The sequence below is a fragment of the Hyperolius riggenbachi genome, chromosome 2 (assembly GCF_040937935.1).
Source record: "Hyperolius riggenbachi isolate aHypRig1 chromosome 2, aHypRig1.pri, whole genome shotgun sequence".
Lineage (NCBI taxonomy): Eukaryota > Metazoa > Chordata > Amphibia > Anura > Hyperoliidae > Hyperolius > Hyperolius riggenbachi.
The window spans coordinates 520,796,997-520,823,663 of NC_090647.1; the positions used below are offsets into that span (position 1 = coordinate 520,796,997).

General features: G+C 45.2%; 1 protein-coding gene across 1 annotated transcript in view; it reads left to right on the forward strand.

Annotated features, from left to right (window-relative positions):
• The window catches only part of JAM2 (junctional adhesion molecule 2), a 146,239-nt gene that overhangs the window by 88,217 nt on the left and 31,355 nt on the right, over positions 1-26,667 (forward strand). The window contains exons 3-6 of the mRNA XM_068270582.1: positions 5,940-6,059; positions 6,980-7,129; positions 21,840-22,039; positions 25,409-25,511. Of these exons, the coding sequence (XP_068126683.1) occupies positions 5,940-6,059; positions 6,980-7,129; positions 21,840-22,039; positions 25,409-25,511 (573 nt within the window). The remainder of the gene's footprint in view (positions 1-5,939; positions 6,060-6,979; positions 7,130-21,839; positions 22,040-25,408; positions 25,512-26,667) is intronic.

Below are 26,667 nucleotides of genomic sequence, written 5' to 3' on the forward strand. Positions count from 1 at the left end.
CAAAAATAAACTCTTGCTTAGCTGAGCTTCAGGCATGGATGAATGATAACTGGTTGAAACTGAATGCTGACAAAACTGAGGTCCTGTTTGTCCAAAGCCAGTGCTCGCCATCAAAACAGCTCTATCCTAAAGCAACACCAATCAGGATTGGGAATTCAGACATAAACAGCTCCAACCTTGTGCGCAGCCTTGGCGTACTAATCGATGGGGAATTGAGTTTCAGAAACCAAATTTCATCTGTAGTTAAATCTTCCTTCTTTCATCTGAAGAACATTGCAAAGATTAAACATCTGATTCCCCCAGAGGATCTTCAAACCCTAGTCCACGCCTTCATCACATCACGGCTGGACTACTGCAATGCCCTTTATGCTGGCCTCCCCAAAAAAGACCTGCGTCGCCTGCAATTAGTGCAGAATGCTGCTGCCAGATTGCTAACAAACCAGCCTCGCCACTGTCACATTACACCGATCCTTCGCTCACTGCACTGGCTACCAGTAGAATGGAGAATACTCTTCAAGATTGGACTGCTGACATTCAAATCCCTGCACAATCTGGGCCCTGGATACATGAAGGACTTGCTGAAGCTGCACCACACCTCTCACAACCTCAGATCAGCAAGTTCTATAAACTTGGTCACTCCCAGAGTGCACCTCAAAAAATCTGGAGACAGAGCCTTCTGTCATGCTGCCCCTACTCTTTGGAACTCCCTACCACACCCAGTAAAGACAGCACCATCCCTGGAGCTATTCAAATCCAGACTGAAAAGCCACCTGTTTAGCCTGGCATTTCCAGATTTATAAAATTCTTCCCCTGTACCACGATGGTCGGAGCCATGCTTATGCGCTTTGAGTCCCACGGGAGAAAAGCGCTTTACAAATGTTATTTGTTGTTGTTGTTGTTGTAATATTTATTAAAAAAAAACAAACATATAAATATTTGTAAATAAAAAATAAACATTGGGGGAGCAATCAGAGCCCACCAACAGAGAGCTCTGTTGGTGGGCAGAAAAGGGGGGGGGTGGTCACTTGTGAGCTGAGTTGTGCGGCCCTGCAGCGTCCAAGCTGCAGTGGTTTAATTTGCAAAAAATAGCCTGGTCACTAGAGTTGGGTCGAACCTCCGATTTTAGGTTCGCGAACCGGGTTCGCGAACTTCCGCGGAACGTTCGGTTCGTGGAAAAGTTCGCGAACCGCAATAGACTTCAATGGGGAGGCGAACTTTGGAAAAAAAAATTCTGCTGGCCACAAAAGTGATGGAAAAGATGTTTCAAGGGGTCTAACACCTGGAGGGGGGCATGGCGGAGTGGGATACACGCCAAAAGTCCCCGGGAAAAATCTGGATTTGACGCAAAGCAGCGTTTTAAGGGCAGAAATCACATTGAATGCTAAATGACAGGCCTAAAGTGCTTTAAGACATCTTGCATGTGTATACATCAATCAGGTAGTGTAATTAAGGTACTGCTTCACACTGACACACCAAACTCACCGTGTAACGCACCGCAAACAGCTGTTTGTGTAGTGATGGCCGTGCTGGACTGGTGCGCACCATGGAGAGAGTGCAGGTTTTGGTGGCTTTACAGCCCATATGGTCGCCTGGCGGGTTCACTGAACAGAACAGGTATACAGTGACAGGTTCACTGAACAGAACAGGTATACAGTGGCAGGTTCACTGAACAGTACAGGTATACAGTGGCGGGTTCATTGAACACAACAGGTATGCAGTGGCGGGTTCACTGAACAGAACAGGTATACAGTGGCGGGTTCACTGAACACAACAGGTATGCAGTGGCGGGTTCACTGAACAGGTATACAGTGGCGGGTTTACTGAACAGGTATACAGTGGCGGGTTCACTGAACACAACAGGTATGCAGTGGCGGGTTCACTGAACAGGTATACAGTGGCGGGTTCACTGAACAGAACAGGTATACAGTGGCGGGTTCACTGAACACAACAGGTATGCAGTGGTGGGTTCACTGAACAGGTATACAGTGGCGGGTCCACTGAACAGAACAGGTATGCAGTGGCGGGTTCACTGAACACAACAGGTATGCAGTGGTGGGTTCACTGAACACAACAGGTATGCAGTGGTGGGTTCACAGAACAGGTATGCAGTGGTGGGTTCACAGAACAGGTATGCAGTGCAAGGTTCACTGAACAGGTATGCAGTGGTGGGTTCACTGAACAGGTATGCAGTGGTGGGTTCACTGAACAGGTATGTAGTGGTGGGTTCACAGTACAGGTATGCAGTGGTGGGTTCACAGAACAGGTATGCAGTGGCAGGTTCACTGAACAGGTATGCAGTGGGCTCACTGAACAGAACAGGTATGGTGGGCTCACTGAACAGAACAGGTATGCAGCCAGGAACAAGCTAAGCCTAACTAATCTTTCCCTATGAGAGACAGTCTGCAGCAGCTCGCCCTACTCTCACTAATGCAGGCACACAAGTGACCGTAATGGCCGCCGCTGCCTGCCTTATATAAGGGGGGTGGGGCTCCAGGGGCTAGTGTAGCCTAATTGGCTACACTGGGCCTGCTGACTGTGATGTAGAGGGTCAAAGTTGACCCTCCATGGTGCATTATGGGGCGAACCGAACTTCCGCAAACGTTCGCCTGCGGGACGCGAACGCGAACCACGGAAGTTCGCATGGAACCGTTCTCAGGCGAACCGTTCGGCCCAACTCTACAGGTCACTAGGGTGTGTAAGCCCACGGTCCTCAAGTGGTTAAAGAGGTACTGCACCCAAAATAACATAATGAATACAATTGCTTATTTTTTTTTACAGTATTACTTTATAAATTATTTAGTCAGTGTTTGCCCATTGTAAAATATTTCCTCACCCCGTTTTTATATTTTGAAATTTATTACAGGCAGCAACATCTTTACTGCTGTCAGGTGCAGCTCTGCGAAATGTTTGTGTACTGAGAGTTCCAAAGCCACTGAAAATAATACCTGGTCTCCCAGAATGCTCTGTGAAGAGGATTCCACATAGCTAATCAGTCTAGGGCAGGCTAAACATCACCGGGAGGGCGGGGCTACATACAATACACAGCAATATAAAACTGTAGGAAGTGTTTCTGATGCTGAAACCAGGAAAATGCCCTTAATAGTGGGTATCCTGAATAATTTACTGCACTCTACTATATGTCATTACGGATCCTCTTTAACCATTTACTGCAACAGAGTCAGTATATCTATGCCCCGCTGGTGATTATTAATGGCTCCAGGAGCGTAGAAATAAGTGACTCACCACTATCGCCCGCCGCCCGCTCGCATATTCTCGTTGCCGCCTGTAGTACACTGATCGATGAATGGGAATAAGATGCCGGTGGTCATTGAAAGTAAAAACATGAACACATTATTTCCTGTAAGTGTACTCACAGTACCCAGGTATATAAAGTGGGGTGACCTCTTGTGGCCAAATAATAAAAATACACCCTAATACATTAAATTAAGCAAATAAATCCTCCATTAAAATTAACCCCTTACCTCCCTCAGTCTCCCATAGTTACCAAAATAAAATATTGGTATATAAAAAAGACATTTAACAAAAATACATAGTTACCTTAGGGACTCAACTTTTTTTTTTATTATGTATGTCATGAGGTTATATAACTGTTATTTTTACAAATAAGGGATTGTACTTAGTGACGGACGCAGAACAAAAAATACACCATTATTTCCAGATAAAATATTGTCGCCATACATTGTACTGGGGACATATTTTAGATGTTGCAATAACCGGGACAAATGGGCAAATCAAATGTGTGGGTTTTATCCACAGTAGCACGTTTCATTTTAAAATTATAATGGCTGAAAACTGAGAAATAATTAATTTTTTCCACTTTTTTTTTTTTATTATTCCCCTTAAAATGCATTTAGAATAAAATAATTCTTAGCAGAACGTACCTCCCAAATAAAGCCTAATTGGTGACAAAAAATAAACAAGATATAGATCATTTTTGTTGTGATAAGCAGTGATAAAGTTATTGGCGAATGTATGGTTAAAATTAAAAGGTGAAAGGTGAAAATTGCTCTGGTACAGAAGGGGAAAAACTACATAGTGGAGAAGTGGTTAAAGACACCTACTGAAATGATAGTTTAGAAGTTTTGGTTCTTGTTCTGTTTTCATTATAACCTGATCAAAGTCGGAAATCGCTTTAAAAATGTCCCTGGAATTGTTGCCTTATTGTTGCCGGTAATAAACAATGCTGGCTCTGATCATAACAATAATCTCCTCTAGCGCTGCTCCTTCCTCAAGGCTTATTAATTCATGTTTAAACTTCAAGAAACCTTCAGCCTATTTTTGCTCTGTCCTCGGTGTACAATAATTCTGCATCAGCAGTGATTTAAGAGCAAGGTCAACCTCCTCTGCAGTGACGCCTTGTCACATTCCTGCGGGGTAACCCTGGCACTCACTGTAAGCTATCCCAGGAACTCGGATCAGCAGCTCTTCTTGTTATCCACACACTTGTTTGGAAAGATTAGGAATTCTTCTGTTTCTCTTGTTTAAAAGGTAAACTCTGGTGAGATATAACAAACTTTGAAGAAGTACAGGAAACACTGCTTACGTGCCCAGGACATCCGTAGTTCAAAAAGGCCACCCCAGTCCTTGGCAACAAATTAATCTGAGAATATCCATTCCCACAAGTGTACAATCCGCATGTTTTCAAGTCTGTGTGTTGTAAACTTTTGGATGCCAGGGATTGGTGGAAACTGGACATGTGGCAAGGAAGGTTAGCCTTGCCTAGAAGCACATGTAAGTGTTTGCCGAATTTGGCTGCAATGGGTTTTATAAATTCCGTTTGAAGTCAACAGTCATAAGACAACTGTTTAATTTCTTTGATAGCTTTAGTACTGTGTTGTTTTTTTTTATTTTTTTGGTTGCATAGTTCCCAAATGTCCCTCGTTTCCTATTTTAGTTTTATCTACTAAAAAAAGGCTTAACTTGTGCTTTGTTCATCTTCAGCATTACTGTATAGGCCCTTTTCAAAAGCTAACATAAGGCAAATGCTAACACAAGAACACGACATGGAAACCACAACAAACACATACCTGCCAACTTTTTGAGATGAAAAAGAGGGACACTTAAGCCACGCCCCTGCCACCCCACCTAACCACTTCTAGTCACACATCCCATAAAGATTTCATAAGAAAAATATGTCGTTTTATAACTCAAACCGCATTGGCCCTTTCCATCCTGGTTCATTTTCCTTCATATGAGCATCTAAAAATAAGGAATATATCAATTTAAAGGATGGGAACAAAGTTTAGGATTAATTACTTCTCCCTCCGACTTGCTACGACTCAGAGGGGGAAAGATATGTAACACCGCTGGGAACTTGAGCGGCAGCAGGGTGGGCCGTCCTTCCCGGAATAGATCCCTCCCTGTATCAGAGAGGGATCTATCCGATGGACGATCTGATGGCAAATTAACAAGTGTAGTATCGGCACCTTAAAGGACCATTATCGTGAAATAGTAGGCAATTAAAATCTGACAGAACTGTCAGGTTTTGGGTCAGTCCGTCTCCTCATGGGGGATTCTCAGGGTTTTCTTTGTTTTCAATAGCATTTCCTGCATTTCCTGAACAGCAGTTTAACTGCCTAAATAGTAAGATACCAGCCAGCCTCCCTACTCACTTGCACACTATTTTGTCAGTTAGACTTTGCAACTGCTGTTCAGGAAATGCTGTTGAAAACAAAGAAAACCCTGAGAATCCCCCATGAGGAGATGGACTGGCCTAAAACCTGCCGGTTCTGTCACATTTTAACTGCCTACTTTTTTCACGATAATGGTCCTTTAACCTATTCTAGAAGGTAAAAATTACTCCTACTCAGTGTCCACAATCCAATGATTGTTTGTAGAGTTTTCCTGTAACAGTAAAAAATGTTATTTTCATTAGTGGGCGGAGTTTTCATTCTTTATGCCTCTGTCTTCCTCTGCAGAGACGATCCTCACCTGTAACTACAGAACGGAGCGGCCGCAGGAGGGCATCAGGCTGGAGTGGAAGAAAGTGGCCTTGAATGGGGAAGTCTCCTTTGTCTACTTCAAAAAGGAGTTAGTAGGTAGAGTCCTGTTCAGTCATACGCTATTATCCAGAGCCTTTGTTTTGTAAATATAATACCACTGATAACCAAAATGTGAAAAGACTTTTTCAGTCCACCCTCCAATACAATATTGCTCTATATACATACAATGTAATGAGGTTTCTGTCTGACTTTTTTTTAATGTGCATAAAAACGCATACATAATATTGGTTAAAAAAATAACCATTACTTCATCTGTGTAAAACATACAAGTCCAGTATATCCATATTGAGGTGGGGATTACATTTAAGTCCGCCTCTTCTTATCAATAACACTATTATAATATATTTCTGAAACTTGAGATGTCTCTGCCAGTTGGCTACCTGTGCTTCCCATTTACCAGCAGCATGTACACATACACCATGCACGGCTGCTGTACTCTGCTGGTATCACAGCTTCCTCAGCCTCTTCCATGCTTGATATAGGGAGGCTGCAGGGGTGTAACAATAGACCCTGCAAGGGATGCAGCTGCAGGGGGGCCCAGAAGCCACAGGGGGCCCCATGCTGATAAACTGATAACTAAGGGCAAGGAGAGAAAAATCTTTCTGCTCTCTGCACAGTTGTTCTAATTACTACATCTGCTCAGCCACTGATAAGGAATCATAACAAAGTTTTGCAGACAAAGATTTGTAGACAGCTCCTATTCAGTGTTCAGCAGGATCTTGTGTACAGCACTGTTCTACCCCCAACCTTTCTACCCCTCCCCCTCCCCAAGTGCTGTGAGAGGAGGTCCCATCCAAAGTTTTGCAGGGGGGCCCAGTAATTTCTAGTTAGGCCCCTGGGAGGCTGGCCAGTCTTTGCGGTCTGGGAAGTTTCCTATAATGTGAGCGCCAACAGCTACAGCATAATAGCAGTTTACCGTCATATTTATAAGACTTGCTCCCGTTCTTTGTTGCCAGGTGACTTGCAGACGCGAGCTGAGATGATGCTTTCCAGCATCAGGATTAAGAATCTCACCAGAGGGGACACGGGGAAATATCGCTGCGAAGTCACCGCGCCACGCGACTCTAAGAACTTCCATGAAGCCGTCATCACGTTAACTGTGTTAGGTAAGACACGTAAGCAAATGTATGCAGCTTCAAACTGGACCAATCACAGCTTACCAAGGTGGAATTTGATTAGTTAATTTTTATGCTGCATGAAATTGCATTCAAACTTTGCATAATCCTGCATCAACTATTAGCATCTCTTTGACGGTCTCTAGCGAGCAGCAGGTAGAACACAATTAGCCTGTAAAAATTGGAGGGAGACACCTGCTGGTCTCCAATGGAACTAAGTGTATCACATCATTGCAACACGGTGCCTCTAGCAGTTAAATCAAGAAACTGCACTTTTTTTTTAACAGGTGGGGAGATAGGAAGAGTCAAAGAAAACAGAAGTGGTTTGTTTGCAGGGTTCAGGAAGGATCTAACAATTAAACCTGGAGCTCATATGGAACAGCTTCTCAAAGCAACAAGTCAGGTTTTCATTTTTAAAGTGTACCTGAAGCTATATCAAAAAAGTGTGATACTTACCTCAATAGAAGAAAGCCTTCTTACACGCCTCAGTTTCTCCGTCACAACATTAATGTCTGATATGCTTGCGCCCCACTCCCTGCCGTGTACAAGTGGATCTGCACTGTATGGCCTGTGCAGCAGCATAGAGCCGCCCATGCAAGGCTTTTTTCCTCCGCATACGAGTGTGGCCACAAAAAGGAAAAGGGGTCTCAGCCAGAATGGCCAGGTCATGGAGGTTAGGAGAAGCCTCTGGAGTATCCAGAGACTTCCCTCTACTGCAGTAAGGCTTAGTGCACACCAGAGCGGTTCTGCTGCGGTTTGCGATCCGCTTGCGGGTGCGGATCCGCTAGGGTAATGTATTTCAATGGGCTGGTGCACACCAGAGCGGGAGGCGTTTTGCAGAAACGCATACTCCTGGGCTGCTGCAGATTTTGGATTGCGGATGCGTTTCTGCCTCAATGTTAAGTATAGGAAAAACGCAAACCGCTCTGAAAAACGGCACTTCACAGCGGTTTGCCAGGCGTTTTTTTGTTACAGTAGCTGTTCAGTAACAGCTTTACTGTAACAATACATGAAATCTACTACACCAAAAACGCTTCACAAAACCGCAAAATGCTAGCTGAAACGCTACAGAAAAATAAGAAAAAGTGTTTCAAAATCTGCTAGCATTTTGCGGATCTGCTAGCGGTTTTTGGTGTGCACCAGGCCTAAGTGTCTATTTTATTTTTTTATTTTTTTCAGGTTTACTTTAAAGGGGGATGAAACTGAAACTTTTCTTCTAAAACATTAAACAGCCTAAAATGAATATGAAACACTTTAATATGGTCTGATGTCATTTGAATGCATATTTACGCCTCACTGAAGCTAACTGTTATCATTGCCAGCTGCAGGAGAAATTATCAGACTTGTTATAAAGCAGTTACTGAGCAAACAATGGAGAGAAAGTCCTGGACAGGGCCGGGACAGAGGTGAGAGAGGCTTCAGCCTCAGGGCGCAGTGTAGGAGGGGGCGCACAACTTACTCAGCTATCATTCCCCTATTGTGTTTCAAGCAGAGAGAAATAAGAAAAGGGGATACATGGCAGTGACTGCAAGCCAGATAACTAGAGATTAATGTGTTGGGGCGCCTCTTAGTCTCATAGCAATCAGTGTGTGTCGGCTGGGGTGGGAGGGATGGAGGGGCGCACTTTGGTGTCTCGGCCTTGGGTGCTGGAGGACCTTGTCCCAGCTCTGGCCGTGGATACGGAAGAAACTTTTTTGCATTGTTTACACAGCTTAGTGCACTTCAACACAACTCAGACAGAAATAACCGAACCAGATCGGGTCTGTGCTACTGCTCCTATGCAGTTTTGCAGACCCCATCCAGACCGGCTTTTTCTAAAGAAAGCCAAGTGGGGCAGAGCTCCTGCGCAAGGTAGTGACAAGCGGGATTTTGGGGGTCCCAGCGCTGGGATGCAGGACAGGGGAAGCCTCTTTACAATCCAGAGGCTTCACCCTCTCCGAGGTGAGTACCCCATCGAGGCACTTTTTCCGTTACAGGTACACTTTAATGCTTTAGAGTAAACTATACATAAAACGTGAGTTTTATCCCACTTTCATTGAAAAAAAGAATCCTTATTGTACCTTTGGGCAACTGCTCCAGTTTCCTTTGTACATTTCTTGATTAACCAGCCTTAGAAAGTTGCCTAGCCAGAGAAAGCAAAGTTGAGGTACTTCTTATGCCCACTGTAAGACTAGTACACCGTATCGCTCCTAGGGACATAGCAATGTGTTTTTTATTTAAACATCACCGCCGTCACCATTTAGTAAGAGCCGGTCCATGTCACACTGCTGATCGTGAAGCAGAGGAGGGGCTCCAGCACTTGCATTGACCTCTTAGCTTCCTGCTGGCGCACGTTGTGACTGCACTATCAGGAGACTGCTGTGTCGGATTCCAGAGAGCAGGAGTGGAGCTCCATAGAAACACACTACACAAAGGCCTGTGCGTGTACATAGACCTGCTCTCTACAGGAATATACTCTATGCTGTCTGGCTGCAAAATGCTTTCCTCTCAGAATATGGCTTTACTTTATCAGGTCTTCCTAAAGTTTTACTGATGCACACTTGCATTTCTCCATTTTCTAACACTAGCCTCCCCCCTCTCCACTACTAACAGTAGCCTCCCCCTCTCCACCCCTAACACTAACCTCCCCCTCTCCACTACTAACAGTAGCCTCCCCCTCTCCATTACTAACAGTAGCCTCCCCCTCTCCACTACTAACAGTAGCCTCCCCCTCTCCACTACTAACAGTAGCCTCCCCCTCTCCACTACTAACAGTAGCCTCCCCCTCTCCACTACTAACAGTAGCCTCCCCTCTCCAACTACTAATACTAACCTCCACCTCTCCACTACTAACACTAGCCTCGCCCTCTCCACTCCTAACACTATCCTCTCCTAACACTAGCCTCACCCTCTCCACTCCTAACACTATCCTTTCCTAACACTAGCCTCGCCCTCTACACTTCTAACACTATCCTCTCCTAACACTAGCCTCCCCCTCTCTACTCCTAACACTGGCCTCCCCCTCTCCACTCCTAACACTATCCTCTCCTAACACTAGCCTCCCCCTCTCCACTCCTAACACTATCCTCTCCTAACACTAGCCTCGCCCTCTTCACTCGTGACACTATCCTCTCCAAACACTAGCCTCCCCCTCTCCACTCCTAACACTATCCTCTCCTAACACTAGCCTCGTCCTCTCCACTCCTAACACTATCCTCTCCTAACTCTAGCCTCCCCCTCTCCACTCCTAACTCTATCCTCTCCTAACACTAGCCTCGCCCTCTCCACTCCTGTCACTATCCTCTCCTAACACTAGCCTCCCCTTCTCCATTCCTAACACTATCCTCTCCTAACACTAGCCTCGCCCTCTCCACTCCTAACACTATCCTCTCCTAACACTAGACTCGCCCTCTCAACTCCTAACACTATCCTCTCCTAACACTAGCCTCGCCCTCTCCACTCCTAACACTAGCCTCCCCCTCTGCACTTCTAACACTATCCTCTCCTAACACTAGCCTCACCCTCTTTACTCCTAACACTATCCTCTCCTAACACTAGCCTCGCCCTCTCCACTCCTGACACTATCCTCTCCAAAGACTAGCCTCCCCCTCTCCACTCCTAACACTATCCTCTCCTAACACTAGCCTCCCCCTCTCCACTCCTAACACTATCCTCTCCTAACACTAGCCCCCCCCTCTCCACTCCTAGCACTTGCCTCTCCCTCTCCACTCCTAACACTATCCTCTCCTAACACTAGCCTCGCCCTCTACACTCCTAACACTATCCTCTCCTAACACTAGCCTCGCCCTCTCCACTCCTAACACTATCCTCTTCTAACACTAGCCTCCCCCTCTCCACTCCTAGCACTTGCCTCGCCCTCTCCACTCCTAACACTACCCTCTCCTAACACTAGCCTCCCCCTCTCCACTCCTAACACTATCCTCTCCTAACACTAGCCTCCCCCTCTCCACTCCTAACACTACCCTCTCCTAACACTAGCCTCTCCCTCTCCACTCCTAACACTATCCTCTCCTAACACTAGCCTCGCCCTCTACACTCCTAACACTATCCTCTCCTAAAACTAGCCTCGCCCTCTCCACTCCTAACACTAGCCTCGCCCTCTCAACTCCTAACACTATCCTCTCCTAACACTAGCCTCGTCCTCTCCACTCCTAACACTATCCTCTCCTAACTCTAGCCTCGCCCTCTCCACTCCTGTCACTATCCTCTCCTAACACTAGCCTCCCCTTCTCCATTCCTAACACTATCCTCTCCTAACACTAGCCTCGCCCTCTCCACTCCTAACACTATCCTCTCCTAACACTAGACTCGCCCTCTCAACTCCTAACACTATCCTCTCCTAACACTAGCCTCGCCCTCTCCACTCCTAACACTAGCCTCCCCCTCTGCACTTCTAACACTATCCTCTCCTAACACTAGCCTCACCCTCTTTACTCCTAACACTATCCTCTCCTAACACTAGCCTCGCCCTCTCCACTCCTGACACTATCCTCTCCAAAGACTAGCCTCCCCCTCTCCACTCCTAACACTATCCTCTCCTAACACTAGCCTCCCCCTCTCCACTCCTAACACTATCCTCTCCTAACACTAGCCCCCCCCTCTCCACTCCTAGCACTTGCCTCTCCCTCTCCACTCCTAACACTATCCTCTCCTAACACTAGCCTCGCCCTCTACACTCCTAACACTATCCTCTCCTAACACTAGCCTCGCCCTCTCCACTCCTAACACTATCCTCTCCTAACACTAGCCTCCCCCTCTCCACTCCTAGCACTTGCCTCGCCCTCTCCACTCCTAACACTACCCTCTCCTAACACTAGCCTCCCCCTCTCCACTCCTAACACTAACCTCTCCTAACACTAGCCTCGCCCTCTCCACTCCTAACACTACCCTCTCCTAACACTAGCCTCCCCCTCTCCACTCCTAACACTATCCTCTCCTAACACTAGCCTCCCCCTCTCCACTCCTAACACTACCCTCTCCTAACACTAGCCTCTCCCTCTCCACTCCTAACACTATCCTCTCCTAACACTAGCCTCGCCCTCTACACTCCTAACACTATCCTCTCCTAAAACTAGCCTCGCCCTCTCCACTCCTAACACTAGCCTCGCCCTCTCAACTCCTAACACTATCCTCTCCTAACACTAGCCTCGTCCTCTCCACTCCTAACACTATCCTCTCCTAACTCTAGCCTCCCCCTCTCCACTCCTAACTCTATCCTCTCCTAACACTAGCCTCGCCCTCTCCACTCCTGTCACTATCCTCTCCTAACACTAGCCTCCCCTTCTCCATTCCTAACACTATCCTCTCCTAACACTAGCCTCGCCCTCTCCACTCCTAACACTATCCTCTCCTAACACTAGACTCGCCCTCTCAACTCCTAACACTATCCTCTCCTAACACTAGCCTCGCCCTCTCCACTCCTAACACTAGCCTCCCCCTCTGCACTTCTAACACTATCCTCTCCTAACACTAGCCTCACCCTCTTTACTCCTAACACTATCCTCTCCTAACACTAGCCTCGCCCTCTCCACTCCTGACACTATCCTCTCCAAAGACTAGCCTCCCCCTCTCCACTCCTAACACTATCCTCTCCTAACACTAGCCTCCCCCTCTCCACTCCTAACACTATCCTCTCCTAACACTAGCCCCCCCCTCTCCACTCCTAGCACTTGCCTCTCCCTCTCCACTCCTAACACTATCCTCTCCTAACACTAGCCTCGCCCTCTACACTCCTAACACTATCCTCTCCTAACACTAGCCTCGCCCTCTCCACTCCTAACACTATCCTCTCCTAACACTAGCCTCCCCCTCTCCACTCCTAGCACTTGCCTCGCCCTCTCCACTCCTAACACTACCCTCTCCTAACACTAGCCTCCCCCTCTCCACTCCTAACACTAACCTCTCCTAACACTAGCCTCGCCCTCTCCACTCCTAACACTACCCTCTCCTAACACTAGCCTCCCCCTCTCCACTCCTAACACTATCCTCTCCTAACACTAGCCTCCCCCTCTCCACTCCTAACACTACCCTCTCCTAACACTAGCCTCTCCCTCTCCACTCCTAACACTATCCTCTCCTAACACTAGCCTCGCCCTCTACACTCCTAACACTATCCTCTCCTAAAACTAGCCTCGCCCTCTCCACTCCTAACACTAGCCTCGCCCTCTCAACTCCTAACACTATCCTCTCCTAACACTAGCCTCGCCCTCTCCACTCCTAACACTATCCTCTCCTAACACTAGCCTCCCCCTCTCCACTCCTAACACTAGCCTCCCCCTCTCCACTCCTAACACTATCCTCTCCTAACACTAGCCTCCCCCTCTCCACTCCTAACACTATCCTCTCCTAACACTAGCCTCCCCCTCTCCACTCCTAACACTAACCTCCCCTCTCCAACTACTAATACTAACCTCCCCCTCTCCACTCCTAACACTAACCTCCCCTCTTCACCTACTAATATTTACCTCCCCCTCTCCTCTACTGAAACTAGCCTCCCTCCTCTCTTCTTCTAACACTAGCATCCCCCTCTCTACTCCTAAAACTAACTTCCGACTCTCCACTACTAACACTAACCTCACCCCTTTCCACTCCTAACACTAACCTCACTACTCTCCACTCCTAACACTAACCTCCCCCTCTCCTCTCCTACAACTAGCCTCCCCCCTCTCCAGTCCTAACACTAACTTCCCCCTCTCCTCTCCTAATACTAGCCCTCCACCCCTTACACTAACTTCCCCTGTCTTTCACTGCTTACATTATCAACTCCCCTCTTCACGTCTAACACTAACTACTGTAGCTGAACTCATTATCGGCCGGTTTCACCAACCATTCCCACCACTCCATGCATCAGGCTATGTTATAGCCGAGCACCCATGCTATAGCCGGGCGTTTGTGCCAAAAACCAAGCACCTGGTGCTCCCATAGCTACACATTAGCGGTCTATAGGGAATCCAAAATGCAACAGGCGGCCGTGCATCAAAACTGCCTGCTTCTCTTAAGCCTCCTGCACATTGTAAAATCACCAATATGTGACATTCAGCTGTTCAAAAAGGCTTCCAAAAACTTGCTTTGTTTACACTACGTTTACTTCACTGTTAGAATTGATTGCAGTGGGATTTGTTCAGTTTTAGTACAAATGTACAATCTGGAACGGTCATGGTTCTGGCTGCAGCATCTCAAGACAAATATCCAAGTGCTGTTTTGTTTAGACTCTTCCCATTGGCAGGATTCCTCTGTTGTTTTCTGTCCAGGAAAAATATCAGTTTTTTCATCTTTCTTTGGACAGGCTGAAAGTGTAAATTGTCGTATCTGTTCTGATAGTCTAGACTCAACCCCAGCATAGATTTTAGTTAGATCCCTACCTGATCAGAGAGGGATCGAATCCCCACCATACACAGCACAGACCTGGAACCCACTACAAAGCGATATCGCTGATCGCTAACGTTTTTAATGCGTGTTTTGTAAGCAATTTCATGAGTGTTTTCTGGCGATTTTGGTAGCGATTTTAAATAGTGTAAGAGTTTTGCCAGCGATGGTGTAGCGATTTGTGATTAGTGTTTTTAATTCTGATTGGTCCTTTCTATTCATTTAAATTGTTTTAAGCTGAATCTACACGCAGCGATCGCCTCTGCCGCATCCCCGCGCGTACCCGCCGCGTCCCTGCTCACCCGCGCGTGCATCGGATTCGATCCCCACTCGTCCCCGCCGGCGGCGCTTATCTTCCACTCGATTCCCTGCCATTGTCCGCTTGTGGGAAACGAGCAGGGAATCGGCGGCGGCGAGATCGGACCTGTTGGATCTTATCAATCGAGCCTCATCAGTGGCTCGATTGATAAGACACATCGCAACGTGTAGACCAGGCTTTACAGTGTGCATTTTGGTAATCGCAATCGCTCCAGTGGAATTTGGCCCATCCATTAACATTAGCTGGGCGTTTAGGGAAATCGCTAGCAGTTTGAAAACCGCCCTAAACACTCAAAAATCGATCTAGTGGGTTCCAGCCCACACAGATTTTCAGTGCATTTCACTATGTTGAAAAGCTATTGAACTGCAGCATTGCACTGTTCAGTACAGTGCAGTTCTATGGGCCATCAATCTACCACCCAGTGTCCTTTTGCCCCAAATTTTCCATCTAGTCCGATTGTAATTTTGATTTTTTTTCTGCAAATCTAATCTGTATGGCAATTCGCACGAATATGTTGTGTACCTTAAAGAGGAACTTTAACCCAGGATTGAACTTCATCCCAATCAGTAACTAATACCTTCTTTCCTACAAGAAATCTTTACCTATTCTCGAATAGATCATCGGGGGGTTTGTATGGCTGATATTGTGGTGAAACCCCTCCCACAATGTGGACCTAGGTCCTGACATCACACACTGGGAACCTTGTTGCATTGTGGGAATTGGGAAATAACATCTGTATCCAACTGCCAAGCAACCACTATCTCCCTCTGTGCATATGTATATTTATAAAAAAAAAAACATTTTGAGGCCCCTTTCATACTTACCACATGACATTGTGTCATGCTACTATCCCTCACCACTCCCCTGCTGCAGCGGCTATGAAACTAAAAGCCTGACACAGTAAGTGTGGCACGATGTGACGTGATGGAAGTGGCCCGGCCGACGCAGAATCTGAACTGTCAAGTGAATCTAGTGCTGCAGCCCATGCGCATATGGCCAAATTCACGTGGCACACTTCCTGTCTGGAAGTGTGCATGTAACTGAGGGGTCAGACGTTTCTGAAGTCAGATGATTACACGTTTGGGGGGGGGGGGGGGACAAGCTGATTTCCCTGTCGGCGTAATCTGCCGCAGGAAACAAAATGCATGTATTGGTACAATGCCCTGCAGCAGGCTCTTAAGCCTCGCGCAAATTGCACCGCGCCACGTGTGAAATATAATGGCAGTTGGTGTTGTTTGTTTCATGTCTGCCAGCAGCAAAGATGATGACCTGCAGGCTCATTGTGGATCAAACAGCATGACCAAATTACTTGGCGAATATCAATCATTTCTTGATCTATGTTCTATTTTTTACCTTACTTTACAATATATTGATATTTTCTCCCTGGTTTTTGTATTCTAAACCTAGGTGCGTCTTATGATCAGTAGTGTCTTATAGTGCAAAAAATACGGTATTTACTTTTGGCAAAGTTCCTTTTTAAAGTGGACCTGAATTTAGAACATCCTCTGTGCTCTAAAACACACACAACAGCATAATAACCTTTAAACCAAAAACATTTCTTTGTTAAAGCTGATACAAATCCTAATATAAATCTGCACTGTTTCTACTTCCTATTTCATGGAAGCTGACATATTGTTAACAGCTTATGCTTTCAAATGTGACACGGGAGAGATCAAATGACAACGTGTGCTACTGCTTAGACATAAATGAGGAGGAATTAAACAGTCTAAAGTCTCTAAATTTATACAGGGTGCATTTCTCTATGTTTTCCTTTTGCCATGTGCAAAAGTTCAGGTCCACTTTAACAGCCCTCTAAAAAAAACTTGAGAGGCTACTTCTTCTTGACCCCTCATACTGGAGACCTGGTGCTTGCAGTAGCCATCACACTGCGTATTCATATACCCACCACTGCTCACACCACACCACGCTGTCCACACCGCAGCAGACAGGAAATGGCCTTTCCATTACAATGACTATTGAACCCCTCTACTATCAGCCAAGCTGTTTCCAAGTGCCAAGCAAACAGTATCTCCCTCTGTGCATATGTATATCTATGAAAAAAACAAAAAAAAACCTTTTAGCCTTTTGCATTGTTAGTGGGTGTGGTTATAGATAATGGAAGTTGGTGCTGTCTGCTTTTTTTCTTGTCTACCAGTAGTAAAGATGATAACATGCAGGCTGATTGTGGACCAAGCAGTATGAGGGTATGAACACATTAGGCAGAATCGCGTATGCGCTTCCATAGCACATAGTGGAAAACGCATATACAATTCTGCCTAGTGTGTTCCTACCCTAAACAAATTACATGGCAATATCAATCACTGCTTGATCTCCCTCCTATGTTTTACTTCTCACTTTGCAACGTATTGAATTATCTTTTTCCCTTTTTCACTAAAGTTCCTTTTTAAAGAGGAACTCCAGTGAACATTTTAGTGTTGGCAGGTGATGTAGCTGCTGCATGGTTTTTGGCAGTTGGAAACATATTTCCCACAATGCAACAAGGTTCACAGACAGGAAACTGCCAAAAAAGGTTCAAACTTTTCTTGTGGGAGGGGTTTCACCACAATATCAGTCATACAGCGCCCCCTGATGGTCTGTTTGTGAAAAGGAATAGATTTCTCATGTAAAGGGGGGTATCAGCTACTGATTGGGATAAAGTTAAATTCTTGGTCGGAGTTTCTCTTTAAGAGAAACACACTATTAACTCCCATAATAACCACTTCCTCCCCATTTTTATATTTAAAAAAACTGATACAGCATAAGGAGAAAAATGTGTAAATGTCATACTAAATGTCATTAAAGGTCCTAGTTTACAAACGGGGAGGAAACGTCATCTAAAAACACTCAGGTTTCCATGAAGTGAAACTATATTCGTGTCTGAATATATATAGATAATCTATCAAATATGATACATTGCTGAGGTACTGGAATTAGATTTGCATGCACAGTTGTTGCCAGGTAACAGTTACAGGAAATGAGGTGTGCAGTGTGAAATTTCCACCCCCACAAATCTCCACTTGTGCTGAGAACGCTGTTGGCAAATTATGCAAACTTTCTACATAAATAGGTTACCTCAGTATATATTGGTTGAAGGGACATTTTACACCGAGCCAGCTTCCTGCTAATTGTCTAACAAAAACGCTAATAGCAAACTGTCTGCTTTTTGTACAGTGACTCATCCTGAAGATATCACACAGAAAAAGCAGTTCATTAAATAATGGAAATGCTGGCACTGGCTCCACAGAGGAAATCACCTATCCTTCTTACTTAGGGAGAAAAATACACGACTTATTGCAGAACATAATGTAGTATTTAGGAATAATGCGTTGGAGTGCAGATTTGAAGAACATCTATCTTGGACGCACAATAGAGTCAGCCATATTGGGCCCCTTTCAGGGATGGAAGCCAGATTGGGACCTATCTGGCTTCCATCTAAATCCAGCTAAATCACAGATGTTGTTGATTTATTTTTGGGGTTTTAAACCTTACTGTTGTATGTTTTATCTGTGAAGGCTTTCTTTTAATTAAAGACTAGCTAAAACCAGAACAGAAACAAGGCAAGTTCTCAAAGCAGTCGGTGCCAAATTTAAGTATTACCTTTGGAGCCATTCAGGGGAGGCTTGTTACAGCTCAAAAAAAAATTGCCAACGAATTGTGCCGCAAAAAATATATAACTGTTTTTTGTTTTTTTTTGTAAAATAGGACCCTATATGTGCCTAAATTTTTTTTCTTTTTACCTGGTCTGGGTGCCTTTGCCTAAGGGCTCTTTCACACCAGTGCCCGTTTTCTGCAGTTTAACGCAAAGTTTAGGTAAAATGAAAGACCATAGTCTTTCATTTTACCTTTCACATCCGATGCTGCGTTTTGGTGCGTTGCGGTTCGACGAACCCGAGAGCTTTTAATCGTCGGGAGGCGGCGTTTTCTCGTCGGGTGAAATAATTACTACCGCCGCTGATTGCGTCGCACTGCTACATCCCGACGACAGGGCATATAACGCGTGCAAGAGAACTGCTCCTGCGCGCGTTTATAGATGTGAAAGAGCCCTAACTGTTGGAATTGTGCAGTGTGGTATTGTGGGGAGTTTTTTTTTTTAAGCTACAGTAACAAGATTATCTTAGCATGCAAATAACAGAAAGCTTCCTATTTCAGATAAGATAAGAACTATGACCAGATGGTCCCTTCTCTTATCTCACAGCAAAGTAAAGGGGCCCATACACTGGTTGATTTCATCCATCGATCGTTCGATTGATTCTATTCTATCGAATCAGACGATCGATCGATTTGCGGCCGATTTTGATCGATTTGATCTATATGACTGGATGGAAAATCTAGGTCGATCTGTTGCTGGCAGCAGATCGATGGCCGATAGAGTTGCATTGGATCTAATGGTCCAATAATGCATTTAGATCGATTTCAGATAGATTCCTGTCAGATTCAACTTGACAGGCATCTGACAGAAATCTATCTGATGGTCGAATCTGCTGCAAATCTATAAGTGTATGGCCACCTTAAGCCCATTGTATGGTGATTTTTGCGATTTGTAGCTTCTTGATGCTTGCCGTGTGCCACATAGTGCCTGAGTTTGGCGTGGCTATAGCAGCGGTGCGATAGTCCGCAGCCTGTGCGCAGATAATTTCTCTTAAATCTGACAGTGAACACTAAAAACAGGATAGGTAAGCTAAATAAGTGATTTCCTATTGTGTTTTTATCTAGTTAATGTGGAGTTTCATCCCACTTTAAAGGGGCTCATACACTGGTCGATTGGTTGATTTAAGAAAATCCAGAGTTCATGAGAAGACTACTGTGCAGGATAGATGTAGCTGTGCTGCGTTTGATTGGTCCATTTCTAAGCTGCATAAACATGCATAAATTTGTCACAAAATTTGCATCAACTTGATATGATCTCATCTCATTATCTCATGGACCATTCCTACTGTGCACCTTCTAGAGGGGATCATGTTGGAGGGACTGATAAAACTGAGCTGTGTTTTTGCTATTAACCATTATTAACAAGGCAATGAGGTTTCCTTGAAAGTAAAGAGAGGCGCAATGTCCTTCAAAAGCATCTTCATTTCAGCTGGGTGAAAGATACAACGATTGGCAGTGGGGGTGAATAGAAAGACCTGACAGCTGTTTCGTGGATTCTCGCGTCGTCAGGTGTGTACAGACCACTGTAGAAGCGGGGACATCATGCCTTGAATATATTGTGCCTCTTCCACTCTCTCTTCATGGAAATTGCTGCTCTGAGTGCACATGTCCTGTAGCACATATTCACACCATTCATATGAGCAAAAAAGATCCATCACAATCCGTGTGACCTCTGCAGGGTAATAAGCATATTGTCAATTTCAAAGAAAGAAAGACCCTCTCATAGTGGACGTCAAATACTAATGAATACAGTATGACAACACAACTGTATATTCAAAAATATAACAAAGTGTATTAAACAACCAAAGACATGATTAAAAACTATAAAAAAAAATCCCCAAAACACTATAGGTATATAGATCTGATAACTACATAAAATATCAATGTATGGCCACAGAATTGGGTTAATTAATGCAAAAATGTTGGGTAAGGTACATAAAACAGTGATAGTTAAAAAAAACCAGCTGCACCATACAATACCAGTGCATGGACGATGCAGTGCCAAATAATCCCTGATACTACTAGTGATATAAACACCTGATCAAAGAATTGAAAAAAACAAAAAATCAAAAATAAACTATATGTGCATTGCCCAGAAAAAAAGAAAGTGGGGATATCTGTGTATATGTGTGTGTAAATATACACACACAGCACCTACATAAATAACATCATTCAAAACTGCTGGTGAAAAATTTGCTGCATAAATATCAAAATTGTATTACATAAATAAGACCTCATATAAGGCAATGTGCAAAAAACAATATATTGTGCAAAGTAGTGCAAAAAAGTATGTGTTAGGTAGCTTACCCAGTACATTTGCTGCCCAGGAGTGGGGATTGTTGCCCTACGCGCTCGCAGAGTACGTCTGCTTCGATGGAGGCTCCTGGGCAGCAAATTTACTGCCCAGGATATGAGGTCTTATTTATGTAATACAATTTTGATATTTATGCAGCAAATGTTTCACATATACACAGATCTGGCCTCTTTCTTTTTTTCTGAGCGAAGTGCATATAGTTTATTATTGATTTTTTGTTTTTCAATTCTTTGATCAGGTGTTTATATCACTAGTAGAATCAGGGATTATTTGGCACTGCATCTTCCATGCACTAGTATTTTATGGTGCGGGGGGGGGGGGGGGGGTTGACTATCACTGTTTTATGTACCTTACCCAACATTTTTGCATTAATTAGCCCAATTCTGTGGCCATACATTGATATTTTATGTAGTTATCAGATCTATATACCTATAGTGTTTTGGGGATTTTTTATAGTTTTTAATCATGTCTTTGGTTGTTAAATAAACTTTGTTATATTTTTGAATATACAGTTGTGTTGTCATATTCATTAGTATTTGACGTCCACTATGAGAGGGTCTTTCTTTCTTTGAAATTGACACATATTCAGCGGTTCACTTCCCCTCACATTTGGGCGCACCATGCGCCACCATATGCTGTAATGTGAATTATGGTTATATTGGCGCTCAGAAGGTCATATGGGCACCGGCAAAAGAGTAAAATCAGTCAAATTACGGTTTGTCTTTCCCCGGTGTCCATTGCGGCCTGGAGGGGGAATAGTAAGTAATGCCACTGGGATTTTTGCAGGAGCAGGGTAATTTTTCAGCTTCACTCTGCGCCCAAATTTCCCGGTGCTGTTTTTAGATGTATGCCCTTCCCTACTGCATCTAGTGCCAGGCGTTCTTGCTCTACTCTAGTTCACAAATTTCCTTCAATGTAGTGTCACCACCACTATATGTACTGTATTTGAATACCACGTTTGCTGAAATGAATTATATTTACATTAAATGAACTGAGTTTTCTAGCAGAGAAATGTAGAGTGATTTCCATGAATTCATCGTTCTCCTCTTTTGCAGTGGCGCCGAGCGTTCCGGTGTGTGACATCCCCAGCACGGCGATGAGCGGCAGCGCAGTGGTGCTGAAGTGCGGAGAGAAGGAAGGAAATCCGGCTTCCATGTATCGGTGGTTTAAAAATGATGAGCCTCTAGATAGCCAGAGTCCGAATGCCAAATCTGCCAATGCCACCTTCAAAGTGGATAAGGACACGGGCATTCTGGTGAGTGGAACTCTCTTCAAAGGTGACCTGGAAAGTGTGGCTATAAGAATGGGTCCTTAGAGGCAGAGAATCAGCAGGACAGTCTGCATTGTGTAAAAAGGAAATACATATGTCAGCCTCCATATTCCTCTCACTTCAAGTGTGCTTTAATCCTTGCCAATCTTATGTCAGACTATGTCCAACACTGGCCCTATCCAGTATAGGCTCATATCAGAGGAAAAATGGCTGCCACTAGATGGCACTGTTGCTGGATGAAATCCGAAACAGTGTCAACGCTTTAGATCAGGGGTGTCAAACTCAAATACAAAGTGGACCAAAATTGTACACTGGGACCTAGTCACGGGCATCAATGTCTACTGGCTACCTTCCTCCCTTCCCAGGTGTCTAATGCCACCGCTGCTACCCCTAAACAGTTCCCTGATGTCTAGTGGCCCTCCCTACTCTCTCCATTTGGCTTCCCTGGTGGTCTAGGGCTTCGCCTCCAATATAGCTTCCCTGGTGGTGTAGAGTGGGCCAAACATAATGCAAAGTATGGAAACCACTTGGGGGCCAAATTTAATGGCTCTGAGGGCCAGATTTGGCCCACAGGCCGGATTTTGACATGTATGCATTAGATCAAAGTGTTGGACAAAGTCTGATACTTTAATTGCCGCCAGCCCCATCCTCTGCTGATCCGCCACATAATTTAAATATTACATGGGTGCTTTTGGGCTTGCCGCTAGGGGCCTGGCATCACTTTATGATAATCTCTTCGGCACTTTGATCCTCTTCGATGCCACGCTGTGCTGTGTAATGCCATCATTACACTGGCTGTGCATACAGCTATAGCCCAAGCTTGCTCTGGCCTAGCTCCCCTCCAATGCCTGGCCACCTCCTAGCTCTAGTGATCCCAGCCATAGCTGCACTCCCACAATCATTTATTTGGGCTCTTTTTTTAGGGAAAAATTTGACTGTATAAAATAAAAGCAGAGAGTCCCCCGTATCCAGGACCGGCAGGGATATCCTGGTGCTGGATACATGTAGTTGCAGGGTTGGTTGAGCAACTGGCCGAAAAGGCAAAAACCTCCTCCATCATGCAGAATAAAATACTCACCGAGCCTTCAGTGACATCTTGTAGTTCCTAGCGGACTCCTCTCGGCTTTCCAGCCTCCTCTGTGTACGGCTCCCGGTGTGTCAACTGACCCGCGTTGGGTCATGTGACATGCGGGGAGCCGCTCAGAGATGCCGAAAGGCTGCTAGGAGCTACAGGCTGTGGCTGGAGGCTCAGTGAGTATTTTGTGGCATGTCTAGAAACCAAGAGAGGAAAGTACCCCTACAGCAGCACCAGACCAGTCAAATTGTTTATGCAAAAGTATATCAAATCTTTATTTGAACAATTCCACATACCATAAAAACAATGAAATGATTCACTCAAGAAAAGTTGAATAGGCTATTTCTCAAAGATGATATATCTAATCATAATAATAATAATATTATACAATAATGATATACAAAAGGCCAAACATTTACATCAAACAAGGTTCCTCACACAATAAGTATTCATCAAAAAACACCAATTGAACTATTGGGTTTATTGAACAGGAGGGTGGGGAAAAGGGAGTCAGAAAACCACTGTAGGGCAGCAAAAATAGTGCATGAAATTGGCAGCAATATAAAACTATGTTGATCCTGCGCAAATTATTGCATAAGGAGTATAATGAAAAATGGTATACTCAAATGAAAGACTAGGGTGTCCGAACCAAGGTAATAAGGATTAGGGTTTGAGTGATAAGTGCAGCCTTGTAAGCAAGGTGAATGGAATGCTGAGGCAAGAGGATTTGAAACCCAATAAAAATAGTGCAAAGTGTAGGAAAATTTACAACAGGAATAGCGTGGAGGAACCGAATGGCCAGAGAGAATGACCGCAAAGCAGCCTTAATGCATCACGCGGGCTCAACATATGAAGCGGGTTGAGCCCGTGTGATGCATTAAGGCTGCTTCCACACAGGGTCGTTACAGGCGCACGTTAGTGCAGCCTGTAACGCTCCCCCAACGCACAGCAATGTAACACAAGTGGGCTGTTCACACTGCCCACGTTGCGTTACATGTAACGCTGCACGTTGTAGTGAAAGTGCAGCATGCTGTACGTTCTAGCGGCTTTAGCCGCGTTAGACTGTTTGCACATGCTCAGTGGGGGGCGGAGAGGAGGCGGGGAGATGCCGCTACAGTAGCCGCGCACATGGCTACTTAATATGCACTGCACTGGCGACCGCTGATTGGCCGGCGGGACCACGTGATGTGGAGTGTCTCGCTCCGCATCACGTGGTCCCGCCAGCCAATCAGCGCCACTCTGGGAGACCTTATGCGGATAGAGCCACCTAACGCGGCTCACTCTAACGTCCTCTCTTGCACCACCATGCGTTGCGTTAGGGGCACATTATGCGACCATAACGTCCCCTAAAACGCAACGTCTTGGTGTGTAAGTAGCCTTAAGGATACCCGAAGTGACGTGACATGATGAGATAGACATGTGTATGTACAGTGCCAAGCACACTAATAACTGTGCTGTGTTCCTTTTTTTCTTTCTCTGCCTGAAAGAGTTAAATATCAGGTATGTAAGCGACTGACTCAGTCCTGACTCAGACAGGAAGTGACAACAGTGTGACACTCACTGATAAGAAATTCCAACTATAAAACCTTTCCTAGCAGAAAATGGCTTCTGAGAGCAAGAAAGAGGTAAAAAAAGGGGAATTTCTTATCAGTGAGGGTCACACTGTAGTCATTTCCTGTCTGAGTCAGGACTGAGTCAGCCACTTACATACCTGATATTTAACTCTTTCAGGCAGAGAAAGAAAAAAAGGAACACAGCATAATTATTTGTGTATGTCTATCTCATCATGTCGCATGTCACTTCGGGTATCCTTTAAGGCTGCTTCGTGTTCATTCTCTCTCCACGCTCTTCCAACTGTAAGTTTTCCTACACTTTGCACAAACAATGGTATCTTGACATGCTTTTTCTTACCCTTAGCACATTCTAGTCAATGTATATTATGGTTTATTAATAACATTATTATGCATAGTGCTCGTCCAGCATGTTGGTTTAAAGTATTTTGTGGCAAGCAACTCCCAGCTTTAATCCACAGTACAGTTTGTGACGGAACCCAAATGTCTTGTGCCCTCTTTACCTGTCTCAGGCTGCGACTGCCCGTTTAGTCATCAGTGCAGTGTATGAGGCTGGCGGACGTGCTCCAGCGATTATTAACTCACTGACTGAGGCAGCTGGACAGCTTTAACCAGATTTACAGAGTCCCCGATTGACACGGCCCAGATTTAATTAGCAGCAGTAACATATTGATCTGTGTCAGTGACAATGCCTGTCTCTCCACTCAGCACTTCACCACCGTGACCAAACAAGATACGGGGGAATACTTCTGCGAGGCCAGCAACAACATCGGCAAGCCCCAGAGGTGCTCCGCAAAGAGGATGCAAGTCGGTGAGTCAAACAGCTTCTGCTGACTCTAGGAAGGGAATTTATAGATCAAGTTAAAAAATCCTTACTATTCTGTCTGCAGGGGTGATTTACCAAAAGAGATATGCAGCGGAGTGTCGTCATCTCAGACATCTAATGCGCTATTGCAAAAATTAAAGAGAAACCATAACCAAGAATTTAACTTCATCCCAGTCATTAGCTGATACCCCCTTTCCCATGAGAAATCTTTTCCATTTCTCAAATAGATCATCAGGGGGCTCTGTATGGCTGATTTTTGTGGTGAAACTCCTCCCACAGTGTGATGTCAGCTCCTCACAGCACTGAGGTCCTGACATCACACTGTGGAAGCCTTGTTGCATTGTGGGAAATAACAGCTGTTTCCCACTGACATAAAAGCAAGCAGCATCTCCTTCCACTGACATCACCTGGCGGCAGTAAAAATGTCGCCATGTGATAAATGTCAGAATGTGAATCAGGGAGAGGAAAGATTTTACAATGAGCAAACACTGACTAAATCATTTATACATCATTATTGTAAAAATGAAGCACTTTTTTATTACATTATTTTCACTCGAGTTCCTCTTTAATGGAGGCTTCTATGAGGCCCCCTATCACACTTGGACATTTTTTGTGTGTGTTGCTTTACCCTTTCTGCACGCAGGGTAACATAACAGCAAAGAAACTGTATGGGGCCCAGTACACTAATCGCACCACAACAGAAGTTTCCGATCCGCCACAAAGTCAACAGCGCATTATCAGGGCCGGTCCTAGACTTTTTGCCACCTGAGGCAAGCTTAGAAAAAAATCGCCGCCCCCCGTCACTTCCTGCAATGCCGCCCACTGTATTGTAAGTGGACGGCATTGCAGGAAGTGACGACAGTGGAACGCGGAAGAGGTGAGTCATCCCCGCCCGTTGCCTCTTACTAGTAGCGGCTGCTACTTAACTTTTTAAAGCTGGCGGGGGAGCGCAGATCGGGGGACCCCCTTCCTGCCCGCTACCCCTTCCAGCTCGGCGGCCCCCCCACACCCACGGACAGGCGGGTGCCGCCCCCCAGAAGTGTCGCCTGAGGAAGTTGTTTCAGTTCGCCTTGTGGGTGGACCGGCCCTGCGCATTATTGTGTTACTACCACAGTGACACAGTGCTGAAAAGTTATTTTAA